General features: G+C 48.1%; 1 protein-coding gene across 22 annotated transcripts in view; it reads right to left on the bottom strand.

The window, feature by feature from the left end:
• The window catches only part of KALRN (kalirin RhoGEF kinase), an 838,419-nt gene that overhangs the window by 24,268 nt on the left and 791,030 nt on the right, over positions 1 to 23,121 (bottom strand). For 11 of the 22 annotated variants that reach the window (XM_053918443.2, XM_053918445.2, XM_053918446.2 and 8 more), the window contains 6 exons: positions 21,151 to 21,389; positions 19,028 to 19,284; positions 15,394 to 15,517; positions 14,226 to 14,285; positions 1,076 to 1,103; positions 405 to 576 (listed from right to left, as the gene is read on the bottom strand). In XM_053918443.2, coding sequence (XP_053774418.1) covers positions 405 to 576; positions 1,076 to 1,103; positions 14,226 to 14,285; positions 15,394 to 15,517; positions 19,028 to 19,284; positions 21,151 to 21,389 — 880 coding nt within the window. Of the gene's footprint in view, positions 1 to 404; positions 577 to 1,075; positions 1,104 to 13,196; positions 13,261 to 14,225; positions 14,286 to 15,178; positions 15,197 to 15,393; positions 15,518 to 18,206; positions 19,285 to 21,150; positions 21,390 to 23,121 lie in introns of those variants that run through there. The other 11 variants (XM_053918466.2, XM_053918460.2, XM_053918462.2 and 8 more) reach the window with 7 other exon arrangements.

Here is a 23,121-nt window from a genome sequence, read left to right as displayed (position 1 = left end):
TGACTGAGAGTGGAAGGTTCATGTGTGTCGTCCTTTGTCTGATGTGGGTGCAGGGTGCAGTCTTTCTGAACCGCCCTTTTTGACCCTCAGCATGTCTGCACGATGCTGAGCAGCAGGTGAGTGCCTGCCGGTCACTGTCCGGGGCTCCCTCGGGCTGCGGCTGTGCCAAGCTCACGGCCCGGGACCGCTGCAGTGTGGGCAGAGCGCGCCGCTGTGAGCCCCCCACGGTTTTTAGTGGTCTCTGTCCTAGTCAAGCCACGTGTTTGCTCTGGAATAGGCTCCAGGGCAGCTCTTCTCTGGGAGAAACTAAGTCACGGGAACAGAGCTGCGTCCCAGAACTAGCCTCGGGGCGCTGCACGAACCGCTGGGGGTGCGGCGGGGGTGCGGGGGGGGGGGGGGCTCACCAGGAGGAGAGGCTGTATGTGGCTGAGCTGCTGTCAATGTCAAGGATGCTCTGGTCTGGACCCTTCCAGGTGATGGTGGGCTTTGGTCGCCCGCAGACTTTGCAGTGCAGTGTCACTGTGTCCCCAAGCAAGCAGGTGACATCCACTAAGGGCACAAGGAATTCTGGGGCCACTGTGGTTAAATTGACATAAATTCACATCATTCAGGACTTTGAATAAAACAGTCATTTTATAGCACATTGCTCTCATTTCCCACCCACGGTGTGTTACAATTCGGAGAACCCTCAGGCTAACACTTGGTTAAGCTGCGTCCCGTGAAAAAGTCCTTTAGTGGTGGTGAATGTTCAATGCTCACTGCAGACAAATCAGGAAACACAGACGAGTGGAGAGGAGAAGAGGCTCCGCGATGCCACGGTCCGGAGGTGACTGTTGTGAACATTCTGGTACATACCCTTTCAGGTTTCAGTCCCACACACCTGTCCTTACTAAGTTGACCCCCCGGGCAAACTGCACGCGGCGGCCTTGGGGCCTCACAGTGCGTCGCCAGCACGCCCCTGGCCGGGCGCACGGAGCCACCTCACGCTGGCGCGAGGCCCTCGCTCAGCGCCGCGTTTGCCCCGAGTTATTTAGCCACTCCCCGTGTTCTCAGTTCTACCACTTTTTAAACTCACCTTCTTGGATGAAATTTGGATTTAGGATCTGAAAAACACAAAGAAACAGAAGGTCGCTTAAATCCTAAACTACTAAAAGAGAACAGGAGACTCTTACTCTATTGAGTAAAAGGAAGTACAAATGAGGAGGATGAAGCCCAGAGCCCAGCCCCTGCTGTTTGTGGCCCTGTCCCTATCACAGCAACAACGAGGGCACCCGGCTCATTCTCCTGTCTGCTCTGGCGGGTCACATGCCTCCGGTGGTGGGTTCCTGTGAGTGTGAGCTCTGCAGGCCACGCCGGCCTTTCTGTCCTCCCCCACCTCCGTGGCCCTTCCTCCCTGCCACATGCATAAAAGGCCATTCTCCCACCCACCCTGTTCAACATCCCCCAAGTGTCGTGACAGCACTGATTCTTCCCAGTACCATGAATTTTCAGAAACAGAGGACCTGACATTTATCAGATTGGAAGGGTCATTGCCATTCATCACTAACCACCAACCTAGCGGTTTCCTTCCGAACGTGCCCCCTCCCCTCAAGCAGGGAAATGTCTCATGAAGCAGCTGCACACAGAGCTTGCCTGGTCAAGGGGGAAAGAGGACAGTCGCGGCCCCCACCCTGTCCCCAGCACGGCCTCCTGTGCCCCGGGCCTCCACAGGGCAACCTGAAAACTGCTGACCCAGTGGCTCCAGCCCTTTTGGCTGCTCAGGTGTGAAAACGGTGGCATAGAGCACCTGGTGACCTGTCTGGTCGCATGGTTGGGTGGCAGAGGCATTGCTGGAGCTCTCTGCACAGTGTGCTGACCACCGTCTGACACCACCCATCTTCACAGAAGGAAGCGCCTTCCTGCCAGTGGGTCATGCTGGAAAGTCACCAGTCCTCAAGAGGACGGAAGCCTCTACATTCCTCCCACCTTTGTGTTACCTCTAATCACACAGGTCTGGATGGAACCTGGCAGGGTGAATATCCCTGGCAGGGATGGAACCTGGCATGGGCTTTGCAGTCAGAGAGGCTGGGCTCACCTCTCCTATTTAGTGTGATCGTATACTGATTACTTGAAAACCATTACATTGATTTTCTCTATTATAAAATAGGAATAAATAATATTTGGTGCAAACTGTTATCACAAAGATTAAATGAAATAGTGCGTGTCAAGTGCTTAACACTGTGCTTGACAAGTAACAAGTCTTCAGTGACTAATTACATAAAGAAAGATTGTCTAATTCTAATCATCTCCCTTACTCTAGGCAACCTGTTGTTACAGTGGCTTACCTCTGATAAATTATCTTGTAAAATTATTCTTTCCTTCATAATGAAGCCAGAAAGCTCATGTGCCTTTCAAATAGCCCTTTGGGGCACTCACAGTTAGCTCCCTGTATTCGCTTCGTATGCACACATGGTTTCTGTGTGTTCTTCCCTCATTCGGGGACCCATAGGAACCCTTTGGAACGAAGACGCTATTTCCTCCTGTGGGTTCCCGTCTGCAGACCACTGCCCATGCGCACTACCCGGGTGTTTCCCGCGGGCAGCGGAGCGCTCCTGTGGTGCTGCGTCCAGGGACTCAGCGTCTCAGGGCTCACCTCCAAAGGCCACTCGCACCACTGGCTGCCTTTCTTTAAATCGGTGGTTGTCAGTCTTTTACCCAAGCAGCTTAAAAAATACAGAGACCAAGGCCCGGGCCTCGTGCCCAGGGATTCTGTTTAATTAGTGCAAAGGTGATCCGGGCATCAGGAGTTTTGAAAGCTGCCTCAGGTGCATCAACTCACAGCCTGGTTTGAGGAAAGCTCCTGAAAGTCCGCCTCCATCCAAGGGGGCTGATCTCAGATGAACCAGCTTCCTGCCCCTGAGGCTTTTCTGAGGTGGGGTGGGGGAGGCGTGGCAGCATCTGGTAAAAGCTTCTGCATCTCCCACATCTAAGAGACCCCTCTATGTGAGGAGACGTGGTAGAGGACTACCCAAGTATGGTGGGCACCACCCCGTCGCTCGTAGGTGGTGCTACACCTGCCTTAGGTTGAGGCAGGAAGAATGACGTCCAAACCAGTCGTTTTGCAGTCAAAGAAAAAGAGACCCACAATGCTGCCCAGAGTCAACAGTGGCCATCTCAGGGTGGTGGGGTAAAGGGCCACCTTGCTAGGCCGGGTGGAGGTTGCACGGACTCAGAGACATTAAGGCGTAGGCCCCGCCCCCAGGGTTTATAAAAACGTTGTTTGGACTTCGAGTGATTCTGTTCTTTCTCTTCTTACCTGGGCTTTCCAAATATTCTGCAGTCAGAATGTTTCACTTTTGTAATAACTTTTCTTGAAAGGAAGAAATGGTGCAGCCAGAGCTATTAAACTGTAGGTTTCTCCAGGCCGCGGGCCCCTTGTTATTCATCTTTGTACCTCGGGCCCTGAGTGTGGGTCCCCTGCCCGGTGGGCATTTAATACATGTCGGTTGGATGACTATTTGATCTTTGTCCTCTTTTCAGGTCTCCCAAGAACTGAGGACTGGTTCATAAATAGAATCTGGAAATAGGACCAAAAGATCTATAAAGCACCGTAACACTTCTAGGCAACAACCAATACTAGTTGCCTAGATCCTGTTTTCAAACACAGATGGAATGCAAACTTTCTGGAAAATGATGACAAAGCAGTAAAAGCCATTGCCTCTGAGAGAGGAGGCTCTTTCAGCAGCATGCCCTGCAGGTGGGATGTCGGCTCTGCCAGCAGGCAGACTACATGGTGCCAGACCCGCAGCCAGACCTGCCTTCCTGCCCTGAAAACATCCCTGAAGTCACTCGGGCCTCAGTTCTATCCATAAACTGGGGGCGATAATGCCCATCTGGAAGGTTGTTTGGTGTAAGGACTCATTAACTGATGAAGACTTTTTGAGCTGACCCTTGGTTAGGTGGTGGTATCTGGCGGGGAGGAAGGCAGGTGTGCTCACTACCTTCCCTGGGCCAGCTATCCAGTGGGGAGGATGGAATTAAATGACATCTGTGCAGTGTCCAGGATGGCTCCTGGCTGAGCTTGATCACCAGCCTCCAACGAACAGGAAGCACTGCCCTCACCCACTCCCACTTCCACTCAATGACAAGGGCTCTGGGGTTAAAACGACTTGGGAATGCGGCCCACTTTGTTCAGTGTTGTTACCACCCTGAGGGGGACCCTCCCTGAAGGGAGCAGCACAGTGAGTCCACGCCAGGAGTCTCAGAGAGGAGACAAAGGGCAGTGGAAGAGTGATTGGCAGGTTCCTATGTTATACAGTTTTAAGTGGGGTTTCACAAACTGGCACCATGCAGGACTCTCATGCAATACTCCAAACTGCTGCTTAGAGGGTTTCTTGCCCTATTTCTCTTCCTCATCACACCCCAACTCCATTAAGTACATTGTTCAAATCTTCCTAGTTTGGGGGGTATCCAACCTGCTGCCCACAGGCCACATGCTGTCCAGGAAGGCTATGAATGCGGCCCAACACAAAGTCATAAATTTACTTAAAACCTTTTTTTTGCTCATCAGTTTTCGTTAGTGTTTGTGTAACATGTGGCCCAGAGATGCCAAAAAGTTGGACGTCCCTGGTAGACTTCAGTGAAAGGGAAAGACTTCAGGGAAAGCTGGAGAGAAACGTCGCCCATAAGGCTTTATTGCAGGTTCTCTACCTGGAAGGGCTGGTGGAGGCACTGGGTTTATTGTGCTGCCGCTTGGCTGGCAAGGCCACGTTGCTGATATTGGTAATGACGTCGCTGATTGGGGTGGCGTTGCGTAGTTGACATAAACTACCTACATACTCCTTCATTTGCTCCTCTGAAACCCCAGGAGGAAGTGCCGAGCAGGGGTTGCTTACTTCCATTTCCAGATGAGATAGGGAAGGCCAGGTAAGATCACAGAGACAGTGACAGAGGACTGGCCCAGGGGTTCTTTCCAGCACAGCATTTAGTGTAGAGGCAGGGGCTTGGGAAAGCATTGTGAAATGTTGTCCTCAAGGTCAAAGGCTCACCAACCTGCTTACTCGGACTCTCCCACCTTGCTCTCCAGCCCATCTCTACCTAGTCCTCCTCTTTAAACTCCTCTAGTGAGGACCAAGAGCCTGGGCAAAATGCATGTTAATTGGTTTTTCCAACTTTGACTGGATTATGCCCATAGAAGATCCCTTCCTCATTTTTCCTCTTCCTACTTGGAAGCAAATCTGAGTGTGGACCAGAGGAGGGTCTCGAGGGCTTCCTCGCGCTGTAGTGTAAAGCCGATGGATCTGTCTGTGGCTGCCTGCAGACTACAGGGCCCATGCGGGCAAGGCTCACGTTTTGCAGAGTGCTATTGCCTCAGAGCCTAGCACAATACCTGGCCCTTAAGCGCTACATTTATATTTGTCAAATGAAAGGAAATTTCAAGTGGTGGGATCCTAATTTGGGGGAGGAGAGTTGAGAAAATGTCTTGCCATGAACTTGGGGTGTTTTCCTGTTTCCATTAGTCGGGAATGTGGCTCTGGAACTTCGTCAGCCAGCCCGCGTGGAGAGTGATCTTCCTATGGCTCTGATCCCACGCCCACCTACCATATCATCTTCCCCGGAGCTTACTGCTGTACTAGCCTCAGGAAGCCTTTAAAGATAGCAACCCTTTTACATGTCTTATGTAAGGCTGCTTAACAGCATTTTGCACATAGCAGGAGATCAAGTATTTGTTGAATCAACTTAACTGAGGTCACATAATTGTTAGAATATTGGTCTCTGACCACCTTGTCTAATGATCATTGTTCACGTGAAAGGGACCTGAGGTACATCAATCAGCCTGGGATCTTGAAGGGTTAATCACAAGCTTGCACGTATTTCTTGAAGCCTAATGGTTTCCTTCCTTAGGAACAGTTCGGGAGTTCGAGAAGAGTGGTAGATGGGAAGGTGAGAACTGGAACCCAAAATGGATGTGGTAGTGGAGGAAAGATGGCTGTCTTCATACGAAAGGCACATCTTCTCTCTCTCTCTCTCTCCTCTCTCTCTCTCGGGGAGACCCAGGTCCAACAGGACTACGAGGCTGGTGTAGACCGTGGGGTAAAGAGCTGCGGAGGAACCTGGTTTTATTTGAACAGCAGAGGGCGGCAGGTGGCAGTGCTTCCTCCTGCTGGAGAGAGTTCCAGGCGTTTCCTTGATTCTCCTTCAAAGTGGGAGGGCGGTGAGGTAACGGGAAAGAACCACAGGTAAAATCAACCAGCACTGAATAAGAAGGTGATCTTTGAAGAAATCTTCAGTCTATTTTTCTTGCCAGTCAATGTCCAAGATTCTGACTCTACCACCTGAGGTGAGGGCAAAAATCCTTCTATGTCTAGAAAAGAAGGTAATAACCGACTCCAGAGAAAAAACAGCCCCACCCCATTTTTCTAAATCCCTCATCACCAGCCACAAAACACAGTTCAAAAATACATATTGAGAATACTGAAAGAATAAAAGTGATCAAAGGAAACTCAAAATAAATGTCCTAAACCTTGAGTGAACCCTCGTTTCTATTCTCTGCCCCTTTGTGCTTGTTTGATGGGAAGCTGTGTTCAGAAGAGAAAGGAAAGGGATTTTAGATGATTTTAGATAATGAGATCTGGGAATTAAATGAACGGATGTAAGAAAAAACAATTTTTAAAAATTTGCATATTTCTGGTTTGGAGTTTTAACCCTTCATGTTTTTTTTGTTGTTGTTCAAGTACAGTTGTCTCCATTTTCCTCCCACCCCAGCCTCAATCTTACCCGCCTTTGGCTTTGTCCACGTGTCCTTTATACATGTTCCTTGATGACCCATCCGCTATCCCCCCCCATTACTCCTCTCTCCCTTCCCTGCTAGTTACTGTCAGTTCATTCTTTAATTCAATGTTTCTTAACCCTTCATGTTTGTAATCTGGACAAACCAGACACACGGACATTTAGACATTTAGAAATTTCTAAAAATTTAGAAATATTTTTCTAAATTTTAGAAAATCTTCCTTCCTTTGCTCATTCCTGAATGGACATAAAGCTGCAACTGAAAATATGTAAATGCAACTCTGTCTTGAAAGCAGAACTGCCTCTGAACTAGTTCCTTACTTCCCAACTATCTTCATTATCATTTAGTTCTAAGCACTTTTTCTTCAACTTTATTTCTTTGACACAACTGTAATAGAAATGTTTTATAATCTCTAAATGTATGAGATTCTTTAAAATTACCTTTCTGTTACTGATTTCTAAATTGTATTGTGGTTGGAGTAGTTGGTCTGTATGATACTGTTTTCTTGATTTTTTGATGAGACTTGTTATATGAATCAATTTTTGTAAAAGGTTCTGAGGTTCTTGAGAAGAATGTACAAGCACTGACTGCAGGGTACAGGTCTCTTTGGATGGCCATGGGTCAGTCACATTGTTTTATGGGGATTTCTAGTCCACCTCCCTCTCCCAACCTTGCTTGGTATTTGGTTAGAGGACATTTAGTGTGTCCTCAAAAATTAAAAGGGTGAAAATGTGACTTTTACCAGAATAATACAAGAAATCTGCAACCTGTCCCACAAAATAGCTGAGGGGGAAGGAACAACAGAAGGCGGGTGATTACTGTACGCACTGCTCCCGCAATGCCCCCATAGCCTACAGGCCTGCCAGCAAGGGGCAGGGGTGGAGGCGGAGGACAGTTGATAGCAGTGTTGTAACTTCTTTTCTATAAATCACATTCCCAACCTGGAAGCCAAGATCTCAGCTTTGGATACAGTCTTTCTGGATGAATGTTTTGAGTTCTCATCCCTATCCGCTAAACTTTTTTAAATAAATGAAACAAACTCCCAGAGTCTAAGGACCCACAACAGGTTAGAATTGGCTCTGAGAACATGGGAGAGTGCAAGGTTGACTTGGGGCTCGGTCCCCAGTTAGGAATGCCCACGCCTGGTGCCCCTCCCCTGACTCTCCATAGTACTCACTGCAATGCGGTAATGCTTTGTGTTATCAGAGTTTGATACATTGAATTGAGTAGGACATCACATCGAGTGAGCCTGCAGGTGGACCTTGACAGCACAGGGTGGGCAGGGCTATGGGGTGTGGCCTTTGCTCCTCTACTAGCAGGTTCTGAAAGCAACTTCTCCTGGGTCAATGGCACCTCATAGTCTCACTAGTGTACGACAGAAATGAAAGGGCCCAGACCTCCATTCTAGGGGAGGGTGCCACAGGCTGCTCATGACTGAGCCGGTGCTGACTGTGGGCCTGGGAAACCAGTTTAGATGTTTCTAGCTCATGCAACTGAACAGCCTCTCTTGGCTTCTATGAATGGACTCCTGAGTCATTGGGAAAGGGTGTGGGTGAGGACAATTAATTACCTCATCAAATGGTTTAAAAAGTTGAGGAAGAAATTCTCCTCCAACAATAGATGTGCAACAGGGGCGGGTCAGAATCTCAGTGACAGTCTTCCGCTGTGTCACTTGCCAAGTGTGGCCACTCAAAGCACTGCCATCAGGACCTGCTCTTTTTATTGGCTGAATAACCATGACCTCTCTGGAGGGTAAGAAAACCCCAGCGTCACCAGGTGGTTGGAAGGAACAGAAAGCATAACAGTTGTGAACATGCAGTGGAAGGCCTCCAGGACAAACACCTGCTCCAGCAAAGCTACATGCCCTGCTCTTCGTGGCAGAAAAGAAGTCAATCTGCATGGAGAGTCAGAACCAAGCTGGGCAAGAAGAGGGAGTCTCCAGGCCAGCGCCATCAGATATATTACAAAGAAAATATTTTGTAAAAATAAAATGAGAGGAATGTGATGCTTCATTTTCTCTTCTCCAAAGAGTTTTCTTAAAAAAGAATTCTTTTTATAAAATGCAGAAACAGGCCTCGGTGGAAACACGCTGGTGATGCCAGGAGGTCAGCCAGCTGACTAGGCGTGCAAGTTTCCGTCCGTCTGTCTGGCCAGGTTACTTTGAAGCTCTCATTCTGGGACAAGAAGCCACAGCACCTGCGGTGGGAGCACCAGGCTCCCTCTTTGAAGACGTGGAAGCTGGAGCTGGGGAATGTGCGAGTGGGGGAGGAAAGAAGGGGCTCTGGCCATTCCAACCCTTCCCAGAGCAGGGAGTGGCCAATCCAGTCAGGTCTCAGAAGGCCATTCTTGCCACATCCCCTGCAAAGCAAGTTTTGGGAGCCAGGTACAGAATCTTCCATTCTTCTTCTGATGGAGTCTCATTGTTTTCAGAATCAGAAGTTCAGAAGAGCAAAGGGTCTCAAAGCCCTTTGGTATCACACCTTAGATCTGCATGGTGCTCATAGGGTTCCATGTCATGTACAGAGACACCTGTCCCCTTGGAGCTGTGTGACCTCTCAGAGAAACCCCAGGCTCAGAAAGGCTACCTGCACTGAGGCCAGGGGTTCCGATTCCCGTTCCACAGTTCTTGCCATGTGATGCTGCCTTTGTGTGATTTTTATCTAAATCATACTTCAGCCTTGGAAAGCTGGGATGGGCAGAAATGATATTCCTCTTTCTTGAGCTGGAACACTGAATAACAAATTCATACAGAAAACCTGGCACAAGAAGGCAGGTCTTGTCATTGGCCAGGACCCATGTTTTAGTTAAAAGCAACCTGGAGATGGGGAGTAGCAAAAGAGGTGCAGGGTGGTGAAGGTGGGGCAGCATGGCCCAGGGACAACCAGAGACGGACTATTCAGGACAACTTCCTCTGCCTTAGTTCCCTCTTCTGAAAGTCTTCCAGCGGGCTGGAGGGAGGAGGGAACGGGGAGTTGCTGTTTGGTGGGCACTGTTCCAGTTGGGATGTTTTCACAACTTGTGAAGGTACTTAACGCCACTTAAAATGGCGGAGGTGGTACATTTTATGTTACGTATGTTTTGCACAATTTAAAAAGTGCACAAAGGGGACGAGCTAACTAAAGGTTTCCAAGTTTTTGTCAACTCTGAAAGTCGATGGTTTTTATCCTAATTGGAAATTTTCTCCCAGATTAGCTTCACCTTTCTAACTGTCTTCTCTCCCTCATCTCTCGGAACCCTCTCCCACAAGATTCCAGCCCTGCTCTCACTGCAGAGTGACCCTCTGAGCAGAACACCTGACGGCTGGCATTGCAACCATGGGTAACGTCTGCATTCAGTCATGTCCCACGTCACGGGGCTGGGGATTGACCTTCTCTGCTGAAGGTGGTATTAGGTATTTAAGAAAAGTTAAAATGCATTTAGTTAATTGGGCTTGACCTAAAAGCTGGGTTAAGAATCCTTGTCCCTTTATTTTCTGGAACAATTATGTAAGACTAGTGCTATTTCTTACTTGAATTTTTTTTTTTTTTGCTTCCTTGGCATTTTTTTTAATTTTAATTTTTTATTGTTATTCAATTACAGTTGTGTGCCCTTTCTCCTCATCCCTCCACCCCACCCTAATATTGAATTTCAACTGTAATTGAAAAATAAAATTAAAAAATCAATGTAATTCCTATATTAATAAAAAATGGAAAAAATCATTATTTCAAAAAAAAAAAAGAAAAGAATCCTTGTCCCTGAAGACGAAGCCTGGGAGGTTGGTTCAGGCCTCCCTACCCCAGCGTATGGTGCAGGCGAGTGGCAGGGCTGGGGTGGGAGGCAGGCACAAAAGCTCAAGCACCCATGTAGTCCTCAGACAACTGCTCAGAGGTGGCATGGCTGGGGCACCCTGCCCAGCCCAGGTCCTAACAGAAATCCACTCCAGCTCAGACTTCTCAGAAAGGGCCGCTGGCTCAGTGGGCAGATGCTGAGTCTCAAGCCCTGAGCTGGTTCCAGCCTGGGTGCCAGCGCAGACACCGGGCAGCGGCAGCACTGCGAGGCTGTCAGGTGAGTGCGTCGTGCCCAGCCCACCTTCGCATCTATGCTCCTTTTCAACAAAAGGTGATCAGTGGTCTAAGCTGTCCTGGAGCAACTGAATTAATATTAACTTGTTCCCAAGATGGCCTAGTGTTTGATTCTTAGCCTGATTTGACTCTTCTTCCACGTGGAAACATTTCCCTCATCTATCATATCCCTTCCACGCCTATTCCCGAAGTGTGATCTGTGCAAGCTAAAGAGGTAAGCTGAGCCAGGGAAGATCCTTGTCATTTTGGGAACAGTTCTCTCTGAGGTGTTGTCATGGGTCAGCAGGAGAGAAAGGGCTGATGGGCCATGAGGGGTCACACAGGCCTGGAGCCCATCTTGTAGCAGCTAGTGGTGTGGCTGGTGGTGCCGGGAGTACGGAGTGGGGCTGTACTTGGGAATACTCACGAGCGTCCACACAGGGGAAAAGGCTGTAAACTTTAGAGCAGAATCGCCTCCTTTAGATAATTGGGTGTCCTTGGAAAGCTTTGTAAATCAGATTCCTAGGGTTCAAAGTGATTTATTTTTCTTTTAGCTTTCAAGGATGTGCCAATATATCTTCCTAAAACGGTATGGTGGGACATATGCCAACTCTGAGGGTAGCAAGCGGCTGGTGTGGAAGCAAGGACCCCAGTAACGGCTCCTTATAGGAACCCTTCAATTCACCAACTGAGGAAAAAACAAAAAATGGTTGGGTAGTGACAAGCATTTGCATGTGGAAGCTGGATAAGGGCTCACACACAGCGAGGAGTGGCATCAACGTGCTGGCCCTGGGTCAAGGGTGTCAGCAGGCTGCAGACATGGGCTCCTAGCACAGGCCGCGGAGTTGTCATGCAGCTCAGTAGAGCAGAGGGACACATTCCCACAGGGTAACACCTGTTACGATCATCAGGTTCAGAAGACAAGAGTGAGGCTGGGGACCAGGCTGGGCCTGGTCGTGATGTCCAAAGCTATCGCTTTAGCAGCAAGAGGCCTTCAAGAGGTGGTCCTCCCACCTGTTTCTTAAGCCAGGTCTTCAAAGCGTAACTCCCTTCAAGTGCACCTGTGGCCATTTTCTTCTGCAATGGACACTGCGGTAAGGTTCTACTTACCTCCCCCTTGAGAACGCTCTCAACTCCTATTGAACAGTTTGACTTTCTATATCTTATTTGTTACTTGTGTCTGAAAATACTAAGCTAGCAGTGCCAAGATACCTGCTTTCCCTCAGTACCTGCTTATGTCTTCAGGGTTAATTTCCAGGTGGTAACACAGTTCAGAAGAGCTCACTGATGCCGAGAAGGATGTGTATGGAATATACAAGGGCTGCATGTACACCTACTACAGAAATGTGGGTTAACCAGAAGACTTGCAGTTTCCACACACACCCCCCTTGAGAGTCCCAGTTAATTGAAATTTGAAAACTTTTTGGACCTGCATCAAGACAAGTTTTGGCTTTCCTCCATTCAGCACTGATACCCTAATGCCTTTGCTTCTGTGCCTCATAGCACTTCCCCGGGACCCATCTCATTCAGGCCGTGCAAAGGATGCAAGTTTTGGATGAGTAGGAACCTCAGAAATGCATGCAATGAACAAAGTGGGGCTCAGATGTGTGCATGTGCATACGTGTGCTTTTGCTTCACTAAATGTAGAACGGAGCATCCTGTTACAGCAGTTAACCTCAGTGTGTGTTCCTCACCTGGCATCACAGTCCCCTGTGCCCACTGCTTCCTTTAAAGAGCAGAGTAGCAAAGTCACTCACTCTTCTCTCCCAGTCCCCAGAGCTAAAAACGTTCCCAGATTGCCTTCTGGAACAGAGATACCTGGCATCTCCCTCCCTCTGCTTGCAGATGACATCTCTGATACACGCCAGCAGCACAGGCTGGAGATACAGGGGCCACCGGGCATCTACAAGCTGACAGCTGTGGGCTCCACGGGAGCTGGTGCCTATCCTATGAAATGGAAGACAGGCAGAGCAGACCCTCCTCCCTGCAGCTTCCTCATTCTCTAAGATACACTTAGGCTACACATGCAATATGTGCTTCCTCCACAGTGGAGCACTGCATCGACCCACACCTGCCAGATTTAGTTCTGTGGCACTACCCACATCCACAGGGGACTATTTTATCCTGGCAGAACTCCTACTTTCAACCACTTCCCTCTGGCCTCGACTCAACTCCATTGGCTTCTTCCACAGAACTTACCACGTCTTGGGCAGCATGGTCTTTCTTGGATTTTGTGGTCGCTGTCATAATAGGGTAATGGATTTCATTGAGATTAGGTCAAATTAGAATAAAAACAATAAAAATTCATCTAGTTAAGTGAAAAGCTTAGGGCTACAAAAAAGAAGAGGTTTTAAAAAAAATTCTCTACCTTGTACTTAGAGGAAATCTCTAAACTTTTATCCATTATTGGAGATGGAGGCACAGATTTGGAGAAGAGAGTTTCAATGAACTCTGAAAGAAAAAACGGCAGGGGAGGCCAACTCCAAATTTGCTCGAATTCTCTGGGGTTAAATTCACAATGGTTGTCATTCATTGGTAAGCCAGGTGAGAGGCCTGTTTCCATAACCCCAAATAGCTTCTAGCCTAGGAGTTGGAAGTCGATTTGACGTTCTTGCTGGTGGAGGTGCTGGTTCCACTCCCACATCCCCATCACCCCAGAGCCTGGGAAAGGCCCCAGGGCAGTGTCTGCGTCTCCCTGTCTCTAGAGAGGCCTCTGTGAAGACTCTGGGAGGGAGGCCGTCCCAGGACTCTTCCTTCACGACGGGCACGGGAAGCCACTGCCCAGAAGCCCTGGGGGTCAGGCAGAGGCAGGCTCTGGAGTTGCTGCAATCGCTCCTCCTCTGCTATCAAGCCAGCTGTACACAGTGACTGGTGCCCGGTCTCCACAAAGTCATACTCAGAACATGATTTTGCTGGACTCTTGAGGGAGGAATAGGTCCCATTGGAAGAACCAGATAAGGAGGTTAAAGGGGATACAAAAAGAGGGAAAAGAGGGGGGGGAGAGAGGCAAAAGTGGGAAAAACTAAAACTAATGCGTTCTTGTTTTTCAGCTGGAAAGCAACCATTCTTCATAATGCCGTTTTCCATGAACGACAACAACAAAAATGTGTTCTAAGTGTCCAATAATGAAGTTAAATATTTTCTGCATAAAGTCAAACTGGCAAAAGAAGAAAATACCAAGCAAGCATTTAAGAGAAACAGAAGTGTGTGTTTTAAAAAAGACATCTAGGGAGTCTTCTATCAAAATTTAACTGGATTACATTTGTTTGTTTGTCAAGTTGGGATAGAACACCCAGAGATGCTCTGACATAGCAATTTATCCTTGTCTAGCTGGTCACTTTGGCAAGGCCACTGTCACAGAACACATTAAAAAAGTCAATCATTGTAAAAAACAGGACAACAATAGCTGCTTCTACCTCCATGCTAGTATTAGGGTCAAGATCATCACACTCTGACTCCTCGGAACTGTTCGTCTCCTTGATGGGCAGCATGAGGAAGGGGGAAGAAAGAGAACACAGTTAGAACACAGGCAGCGTTTGCTAGAGAGTGAGGAGAACTTCAGAGAAGCATGGGCAATGGGAAACCGGGCAGAGAGAGACCAGGTGGGGGTGTGCGTCACCAAGGGCGGCAGCATGCTCTGCTCAGGAGTGGAGGCTGGGACCACGGACAGCTGTCATCTCACAAGAAATAGCAATGGAAGCAACTAAATGAAGCATGAGTGCTGCTGAATTTAAACTGTGGTCTTCTGTGTGACAGGCTGGCCTTCCCGGATGAGGGTGAGGAGAGAATACAATTTCTTTTCCCCAAGAAGGACGTTAGAATGGGTCTCAGTTCTTATTTTGCTCAGGAAGGGGAAAAAGTGCCAGGTAGATAAACACACATTGCAGCACAATTGAACCTCAGCCATCTCATTTCCATTTTCCAGACTCAGCACTTTCCAGAGGGTACCGTGGAAAGAAAACAGATCACAGTGTTTTGAGGTGGGAGGCAACAAGGGTCTGCCAAAGCCTGTAATCGGTGAGTTCAGAGTAATAAGTGGATTATTACAAAGCAGGGACTTGGGCTTCACCGATGTGCCACCCTTCCCTGCCATGCACAGGCCTGAGAATGACGTCTGGATTCTGGGGAAAAGAAATGAAACTTTACCAAGGACACAGTGGCCCTTACATTCCAAACCTCAGGCGTCACAGGGTTGAGGGTTTGGAAAGCATCCCACATCTCTTTACCCGGCATGTGTTTTCAAACCTAGGGCACTGTCTGCATGGGCAACTTGGAGAACTTCAGTATGAATCAAGCGCCTCGCATTTCTAAGAGAATAATGCTGCAGATAATTTTGCTATAAAACATCTGCATAGTATAAAGTCATAAAAGAAAAAAGAGATACTTACTTATTTGAATCGAAGTTGCCAGGAGAAATAAAAAATAAAAAATAAATTGATCTTGCATGCAAAATCTTGTTAAACTACCTCCCCTCTGGTTCCCACACTGGGGAAAAAAACCCCATCCTCCCAGATCTCCTCGTGAGAATGCTGCAGGGTGGGAGTGGATGAGAGGTGGGACACGGCTCCGGGATGCCTTACTCACTTTAACAGAGACTTTGTTGCCCAGAATATCCTTGGGTTTACGAGACCCTGTGGCTTCATTTTTACCCGTGTTCTCCACTTCCGCCCGCTTTCTCATGCGTAGAGTGTGCCATGAACATGACTTCCTGTTGTACCAAAAAATGCACCAATCAAAATGGCAGGTCAGGGCAGGGTGAAGCGGTGGGTGGGCTCGCCACCCGTGGTGAGTCAGTAGGTGAGGGGCTCCAGTGGTGCCCTGGCTTCGGAGGCCCCCCTGCAGTGGCACGCCGCTGACCTCACCTCCCATGGGAAGTGAGCAAGGATGAGCTCTGACTCCTCCTGACGGATGTGCAAGGTTGACTGCAGCATTTGAGAAAAATATGAGTACTAGGTTATTAAACTCCACCAAGGGCGATTTTTATAACATTACTGATGAGGTCTTACAGGACTGAGGAGTTCCCGTCCTGAAGGGTATGGTGGTGGACAGGGGAAGAATGGCGGGGAGCAGGGCAGGAGGGCGCGCACAGGAAAGATAAGAGTAGTCTATTCTATAGTGCATAAGCTACTGGCACTTTCCCAGGACCAGGCACAGACCCCTGAAAGGGTGATTTTCAGGTTTCCACATCCTCATTTGTGCTTGGGCTGTGACCACGGCTAAACGCTGCGGTACAGACAGGGTTTCCGGGGGCACTGGAACTAATGAATAGTTGAGCACCACTCATTCATCTGAACTGTTTAGGACAAAGGGTATTTTGCCCTATGCTATCCACATCACCCGGTGTTCGTGAATGTAGGGCTCTGTCAACCGCTGAGAGGTTTTCCTGTGGGAGAAGAACCACAATATACGTTCAGGGAGGGGCGGGCAGCAGTGCCTTTCACACTGTCCTAACTTCTTTCTTACCACAAGGGCACTTCTTGACAGACTTGCAAGAGAAGCTCAAAGCAGAACTCTTGATATGTTATGACTCAAAGACAGGGACACCAAAAGCCAAGTCGCACACACCCTGGGCAGGTGTCATCAATTCCAGGCATGGTCCCAGAGTTTGAATGAAGCTCTAAGGTTGTCTGAGATAAGTGAGGTTGGCTTCCCTTCAGTGTCTCCTTGTCAGATTTAGGCCTATGTAGACCAGATCTCAATGAAAAGCACTTCCATTGAGGGAGACAGGAGAGAAAGAGGCACAGGAGATTCAGGTGGAAGGAGGGTACTCCAAAATGTACAGTATCCCTTCCACAAAGTTCCACATACGTTAGGAATTTTAGGATGTTCTGAGAAAGGTGTCCCCAAAATATTTATCTCTAACACACATGGTCAAAAATATACCTTCTGCATAGGCAAGAGCAATCTTCACATTCTTGATTTTTTTTTTTGGAAAAGTGGGCTCTTTTAAAAGGCAAGAAAGAATCTCTTGGCCAGACCTTCCTTTGTAGCTCCTAGGTAGGCAGGCTGTCTGGGATCCATGCACACCAGCTCCTTCCTCCACTTCCCGTATCTTAGTGGGAGCCAATCATGGAAGCTAACCTTAGTGACATCACTCCGTTAACTTCAGACTTTCACCTCATATCTTTACCCCCAAATCCATGCCTCTAGCTCTTTCTGAGAACATCTTGAGCCAGGCAAGTGCTTGCTGAAGACTCCCAGGGCAGACAGCACAGTGTGTGCTTGTGTGAGTGTGGGGTGTGTCCCTGTGTTTATTGGAACCTTGTGGGTCATTGAGTATGCTTGGTGAGGAACTGGACATGTCATAAATAATGTTCAGGAGGGAGACTCAGAGTAGTGCAAATGGCAGGACAGGCTCAATTTCATATTTTCTTCCCAGAAGAACTCGTCATCAAGGTTCAGGGAGCCTCCATCTCTTGGCCACAAGCCCGGAGATGGATGTGGAAGCAGGGTTTCAGCGACATCAATCCTGAAGGCGTCACACTAACTCTGACCTCTATGGTCAAAGCAGGCCCTGGGGTGGGGGCGGTATGCATCCTTCACTGGCAAACGACAATTGCTTTAGTCTGTTGCTCTGCTCCCCCCACCCCTGTACAAGAGTGGCTGACGAGGAACCAAAATGACCAATTTGTATCGAGTCTGTTGTCTCTCACCCAGCCTTCCAACCCTCCTACCTGCCCTCCCACAGAAGGCGTGAAAAAGTGACTGAAAGACCCAAGGGTGCGGAGAAGGATGAGCTCAGGGCTTAGATAATTATATCACCAATCATGACTGATGAATGAGAACTTTAATGCCTTGAGCGTCTTTATTTCCAAGGCTTTGTAAAGGGCACCCAAGCCAAGCACCTTTAGAATAAAGTGAATTGGGCCTATTTGTGCCGTAGGGGCCACTGCTGATTTGCAGTTGGGCCTGTAGTTACCTAGAAAGGCCAGGGTGAGTTCCGGAGCCTCTAACCCCTGAGCTACAGAAAAGGCCCATGAAGCACAGTTCTGTTGGTGACCCTGCTCAGACGTCTTATGGGAGCTCCTTCCACCCCTGACACCAGTGACCACACAGCATGGCAAGCAGTGGGGGTGCGAGCCGAACACTACCTTCTCCTCTAGTCATTAATTCATGTAAGCACCTCAAGGTTCCCCAGTTGGACAGCATCCAGTCTGCATCATTCCTCATCTGAGGTAAGAGGAAAACCAACAGGGGCTATTTGGAAGGGAAGGCTGGGGTTCGAGCTTTAGTAACTGTTTGGGGTTGGAGGAAAAGACTGACAATGTATTCAATCAACTCCTAAAACATAGAAAAGAAAAGAAAAAGAACTGGGGGGCGGGAAGGAGAAGAATCATTTGCATATTTAAAAGTCCCAGAATAGTGAAATGGGGAAAAAGGGTCAACTAGTCTTTAACCTCATTAGAACATGCTCATGGTGAAAATTTATTTACATATTTAAAATAGCACATTAAAATCCTTAGTTACATCACAGGTACAACGGTGAACATCGTGACTCTCCATCATATTGCACAGCCTGACTCCGTCCACATGGGTTTCTTTAAATAGTGCAAAATACTTTATACAGGAATGTGTTCGGAAGGGTCTTTGCAACCAAAAATAAGGAAAAGAACTATCTTACAAATTACCGCGAACATATATTAAAGGAACAGGGGAGGGGAAATTAAAAAAAAAAAAAAAAGGTACAGAGGAATTGCCACAGACAACCAAAAGTTCCCTCTCTCCTGGGAGAAGCAGCGGGCCTCCGACCTGCACAGGTCTGTCTGGCATTTGTGCTAAGGTAATTTTTTGGTGTCAATCAAAAAAATATATATATATATCAGTAACTCAATACAATATAAATAGAAGTCCAGTCCAGTGAATCCTGTGATGGGTCAAGTGGAGCAACAGAAGGCATGCTTTTGTCACCTGGGGTCTCAGTAGGGTCGTTTTCTTAACAAGGGGGGGAAAGAGAGGGAAAAAATGAACACAAAATTACAAACAAAAAGGAAAGGACAACCACCACCACTACCATCAACAAAAGCAAAAAATCCAGAGGGACCCAGCCTGGGCGCCCTGCTGCGCGCGGCTCCAGCACTCACACATCGGTCCAGGGGCACGGTCGAGATTAAGCAGCAGTGATTCCCTACTGTGTGTTTGCATGTTTGGGTTCTTTGTTTGTTTCGGAAATTTTTAAATCCACATACTCCTCTCCCGGGGAAGCCAATGAGGCACTTACTTGATGCTCCCGTCACTATTTTCTGCCGCTGCCGTGGCTTTGGTGAGGGGTGCCAGGATGCTGCCCGGGACCCAGCCCTCGGCTGCGGGCGAATGGTCGCTGGCCGGCTGGTACACCAGGCACATGTTCTGCTGGTTGACGGCGAGGACCTGGACCACCTCACCTTGGCTCACACAGATTTCGTTCTCTTTCAGTGCATAGTAATCTTTGATCACGGCCATGGACGAAGTCCCATTGCAGCCTCCCAGGTCACTCTGCTGGGAGACAGGGCGAGAGGAACCCAGATACAAGAAGGCTGGTTTGCAGGGACTTGCTCTGCATCCTACTGTGTGGTGAAAAGCCAAGTCTCCCACTAGCAGGGTAAATAACAGGCAGAATATTATCTTGAGTAATGATACTATATTCATGAACACACTCTTGTTTCACACAATATATAATCAAGGGTGACTAGGTAGAGATACTGTCTGGCCTGGGTAAAGGGGTAACAACACCTTCCACTGGAAGCCCCTCCCTAGCATGCAACCGTCCTGCCTGCATCCTCGGATTAATGGAGGGAGAAGCGTGGTACTGGCAGAGGGACATACAAGCACCTGGACGAAGTGAAGCCAAGGCAAACGAGCAAGGGGTCATAATGCCCAGTGGGAAGAATACGGATGCTTTGGTACATTTTTTCTTCCTTTTGAAAAAGCATTGGTCTTACTCTGCATTCTGACCCTCCCTGTGACAGGAATAACAATTACACATTTTGCCCAATTCATAGGCAAGGTCATGCCACCCTGACCCAACTCCTGTGGGAACAGAACTCCTCCAGTTCCCCCTGCACTCATTTATACAGAGGCCCTGCATCCATGGCCTTTTCATGTGGCTCTACTCTAGGGAAGATGCTTCTGGACAGACCTGTAACTCCCAGGGAGGCTTGGCTGCCTCACAGAGCATAGTGGAACCAGAAATTCTTCAAAATCTGTGACAAAATGCCAATGTGACTTCAACTTATTCACAAGAGCAGGGGGTTTTTAAGGTAGGAAATCATTTCTGGGTGATACAATGAAGTCAGTCAGTATAGTTACTCTAACACAGAAGTGAGTTTAAACAAGTTAATTAAAAAATCAATATCATCTAATAATTTGGGTAAAAAGAATAATAAAAGTGTAAAATCAGAACATGTAGGTCAAAATGTAGATGTTGCTGTTCACAGACCCACTGAGTTCCAGAGGAAACGGAGGCCTGATCTGATTAACTGACTTGGTGAGGTTCTAGGGCGAGTGAGCTGCAGCGTTTGGAATGGAAACCAGACCACCTAGTTCCGAATCTAGCACGTTTCCCATTTGTTCTCTGGTTTCTACCACCTTGTAGGATCAAAACAAATGTGTAGACTAGGTGTACAGTTAAGTCTGTGGCTACCCTCAGGTGATGTTTAAAGGATGGATTATGTACAATGAATGTTTAACCCAAGGCTGGCTGCTCCATCACACACACGAGTAACTTCTCCTTGCCACATCAGCCAACGGGTGGTAAAGAACTGTGAGCTTACTTCGGCAGCTCGTCATCAGAAAAGTCAGTCTCTTTAAAATGTCAACCGCTAGAGTTGTGACTTTTAGATGATCTGCAGCACAACTGTTCTATTTGGTATAAAGCCTGGTTTTCACAATTGCTACTGCAATAATACCTTAGATTTGTACGGAGTTTCTGCAGATGACAGTAGCCTCTGAACAGAATGTCTGAGACAGAGGGAACTGGTCTAACACACTCAATTTGCAGTGAAGAAAGAGAAATAACTGAGACTAGTCTGTATCCAGTGGGCTGTTCCTGCCAAAATAATCACCATTAAAAAAATGCTACTTCTGCCCTGGCTGGTGTGGCTCAGTGGATTGAGTGTCGGCTTGCAAACCGAAAGGTCACTGGTTCGACTCCCAGTCAGGGCACATGCCTGGGTTGCTGGCCAGGTCCCCAGTTGGGGGCCTGCGAGAGGCAACCACACATTGATGTTTCTCTCCCTTTCTTTCTCCCTCCCTTCCCCTCTCTCTAAAAATAAATAAAATCTTAAAAAATTGCTACTTCCTAAAGGGAGCCCTAAGGCTGTTCCCTCAGAGTGGTAAGGATGGGAATAATGGGCTGTCACTCACCTTGCTAGCCTCAAACTTGTCCCCAGGCTGGTGGTGGTCAAACCCTGGATTGCCATTGGAGGTAGATATCTTCAGGGGTGGCAGAGGTGGGTTATAGCTGGAGCCCTTTGGGGGCTTCTCAGAGCCCACGGGGACAGAGGAGTAGGGCCTGGGGCTGGCTTGGGGAGCCCTAGCAGGCTGGGACCTCATCACAGCTGTGCTCCTCTCCTTCCGCTGATACTCAATGGGCGACTGTAGTGCTGCAGAATAAGAGTGGATGGTTACTTAGAGCTTTTAGAATCCCACAGGATTTGGAGGCTTCTTAGGGACAGGCTCTGTGACAGGCATAACGGAGATATACGAGGAAGACACTGCCCTTGTTGTTAAGGAACTTGTAATCTACTGTGAGAATAAGAAACCTACCTGAATAATGAAAATATGCGTACAAAGCCCAAATGGCTGCATGTGAGGTGCAGAGCGTTGTGGTGCAAAAGAAGGGAGAGAGGGCTCTGTAGTATGCGCACCCACGGGATGTATAAGTATACAGGTGGTGGCAATAAAGACCTTCAGAAGGGGGCCGGCTGTCAGACTCTGCCACGCAGACTCTGCAGGAAGGAAGCAAGTGTGAAGTGTGTCTGGGGAACAGGATGGAGTCAGGTCACGAGGACAGGGCCATGCATCTCCATGGGAAAGGAGGAGATGAGATGGGTAGGGGAGGCTGGAGGTGCCATGCTGTGAGAGATCTAGAAAACCGAGTCTGATTTAATCCTGGAGATCCTGAAAAGTAACTGGATTCAATGAATCTGAACATTTTAAATTCGGATTCTATCAACAGAACCACACTTGAAGAACATTAAGTTGCAGTTGGGAGGAGAGACTACAGAGCCTGATTGACAGGCCATGAGGCAGTAACAAGCCGGAGGCCTAACCAGAGCGAGTCAGTGGGAATGTGGACGGATGTGGTGCAGCAAGGGCTCTGGAGGCGGACTCGACTCCAACCAGCCTAGATGGGAAAAGAAGGCGAGAATCGAGGGCCACTCAGGTTTGGAGACTGGGAAAATGGTTATCAAGGAGCAAAGATGTGAGCTTTGTTTTACTGAGCTGAAGATAACAAAGTCCCAAGGGCTGAGTCCTAAACAGCCAGGAAAAAGCCATACCGGTCAAATTCTGTAATCACGGCTTCAAGGGCTGGCCTGATTACGTGGGTTTTATCGGTATTCACTGTAACAAATATTTAAGTGGGTGAACAGCTGGGGCCCAGAGAACTTTCAATTATAAGGATATTTCTGTAGTGATAGGTATGAACTCCAATAGGACTTGACATAGGTCACACTCCTTTCTATTTAAGGTCTCAGGAGGGAAAGATGGGCTCTGAGATGCCTGCACATGTCTCTGAGTAAGCCTGGCCCTGGCCCAGCATCACATCTGTTGAGTGTGTCAGAGCTCAGCCTTTCTCCCTGGAGAGTGGGCTGCAGGCAAAAAATATTGAGGTATTGATAATCTAGTTTAGTAAGAACCTTGTAATTCACTAAAATTAGGAGAGAGGTCAATTGGAACCATGTACCAGTCTGAATCATTGGCTGTGCTCAAAGAAATGCAGTTCTAAGTTTTAAGTAGTCCGCCGAGAGTGTGGAGCAGGCCTTGTCACACTGACCTGCTGAAGCAAAGCCTGTCTCAGGGACCTGGGGCCTTAACTGATTACATACAGTAACGGCACTCGAGCATTTGAGCCTGTGTCCTTCTACCAGCCTCCATCCGCATAACTTAGGTCTCAGCATCAGGAAAGCTGTGCATGTACTGCCAGCATGTTTCCAGCTGACAGACGCCGTGTCTTATACCTGATCCTGTTTCGTTCTTTGCTTTGTCTGGTAGGGAGCTCATATATAAATGTGTGTTCTACCATGAGCTACTACACTACAGTTTTATGGGAAAGACCCTAATTTTAAGTTATATAGTTCTGGGTTTAAGTCCTTGTTTCTGCAACTTTGGACA

The sequence above is a fragment of the Desmodus rotundus genome, chromosome 2, assembly GCF_022682495.2.
Source record: "Desmodus rotundus isolate HL8 chromosome 2, HLdesRot8A.1, whole genome shotgun sequence".
Classification (NCBI taxonomy): Eukaryota; Metazoa; Chordata; class Mammalia; order Chiroptera; family Phyllostomidae; genus Desmodus; species Desmodus rotundus.
Note: the sequence above shows the minus strand (reverse complement) of the source record. Positions and strands in the feature narration are given on the sequence as shown.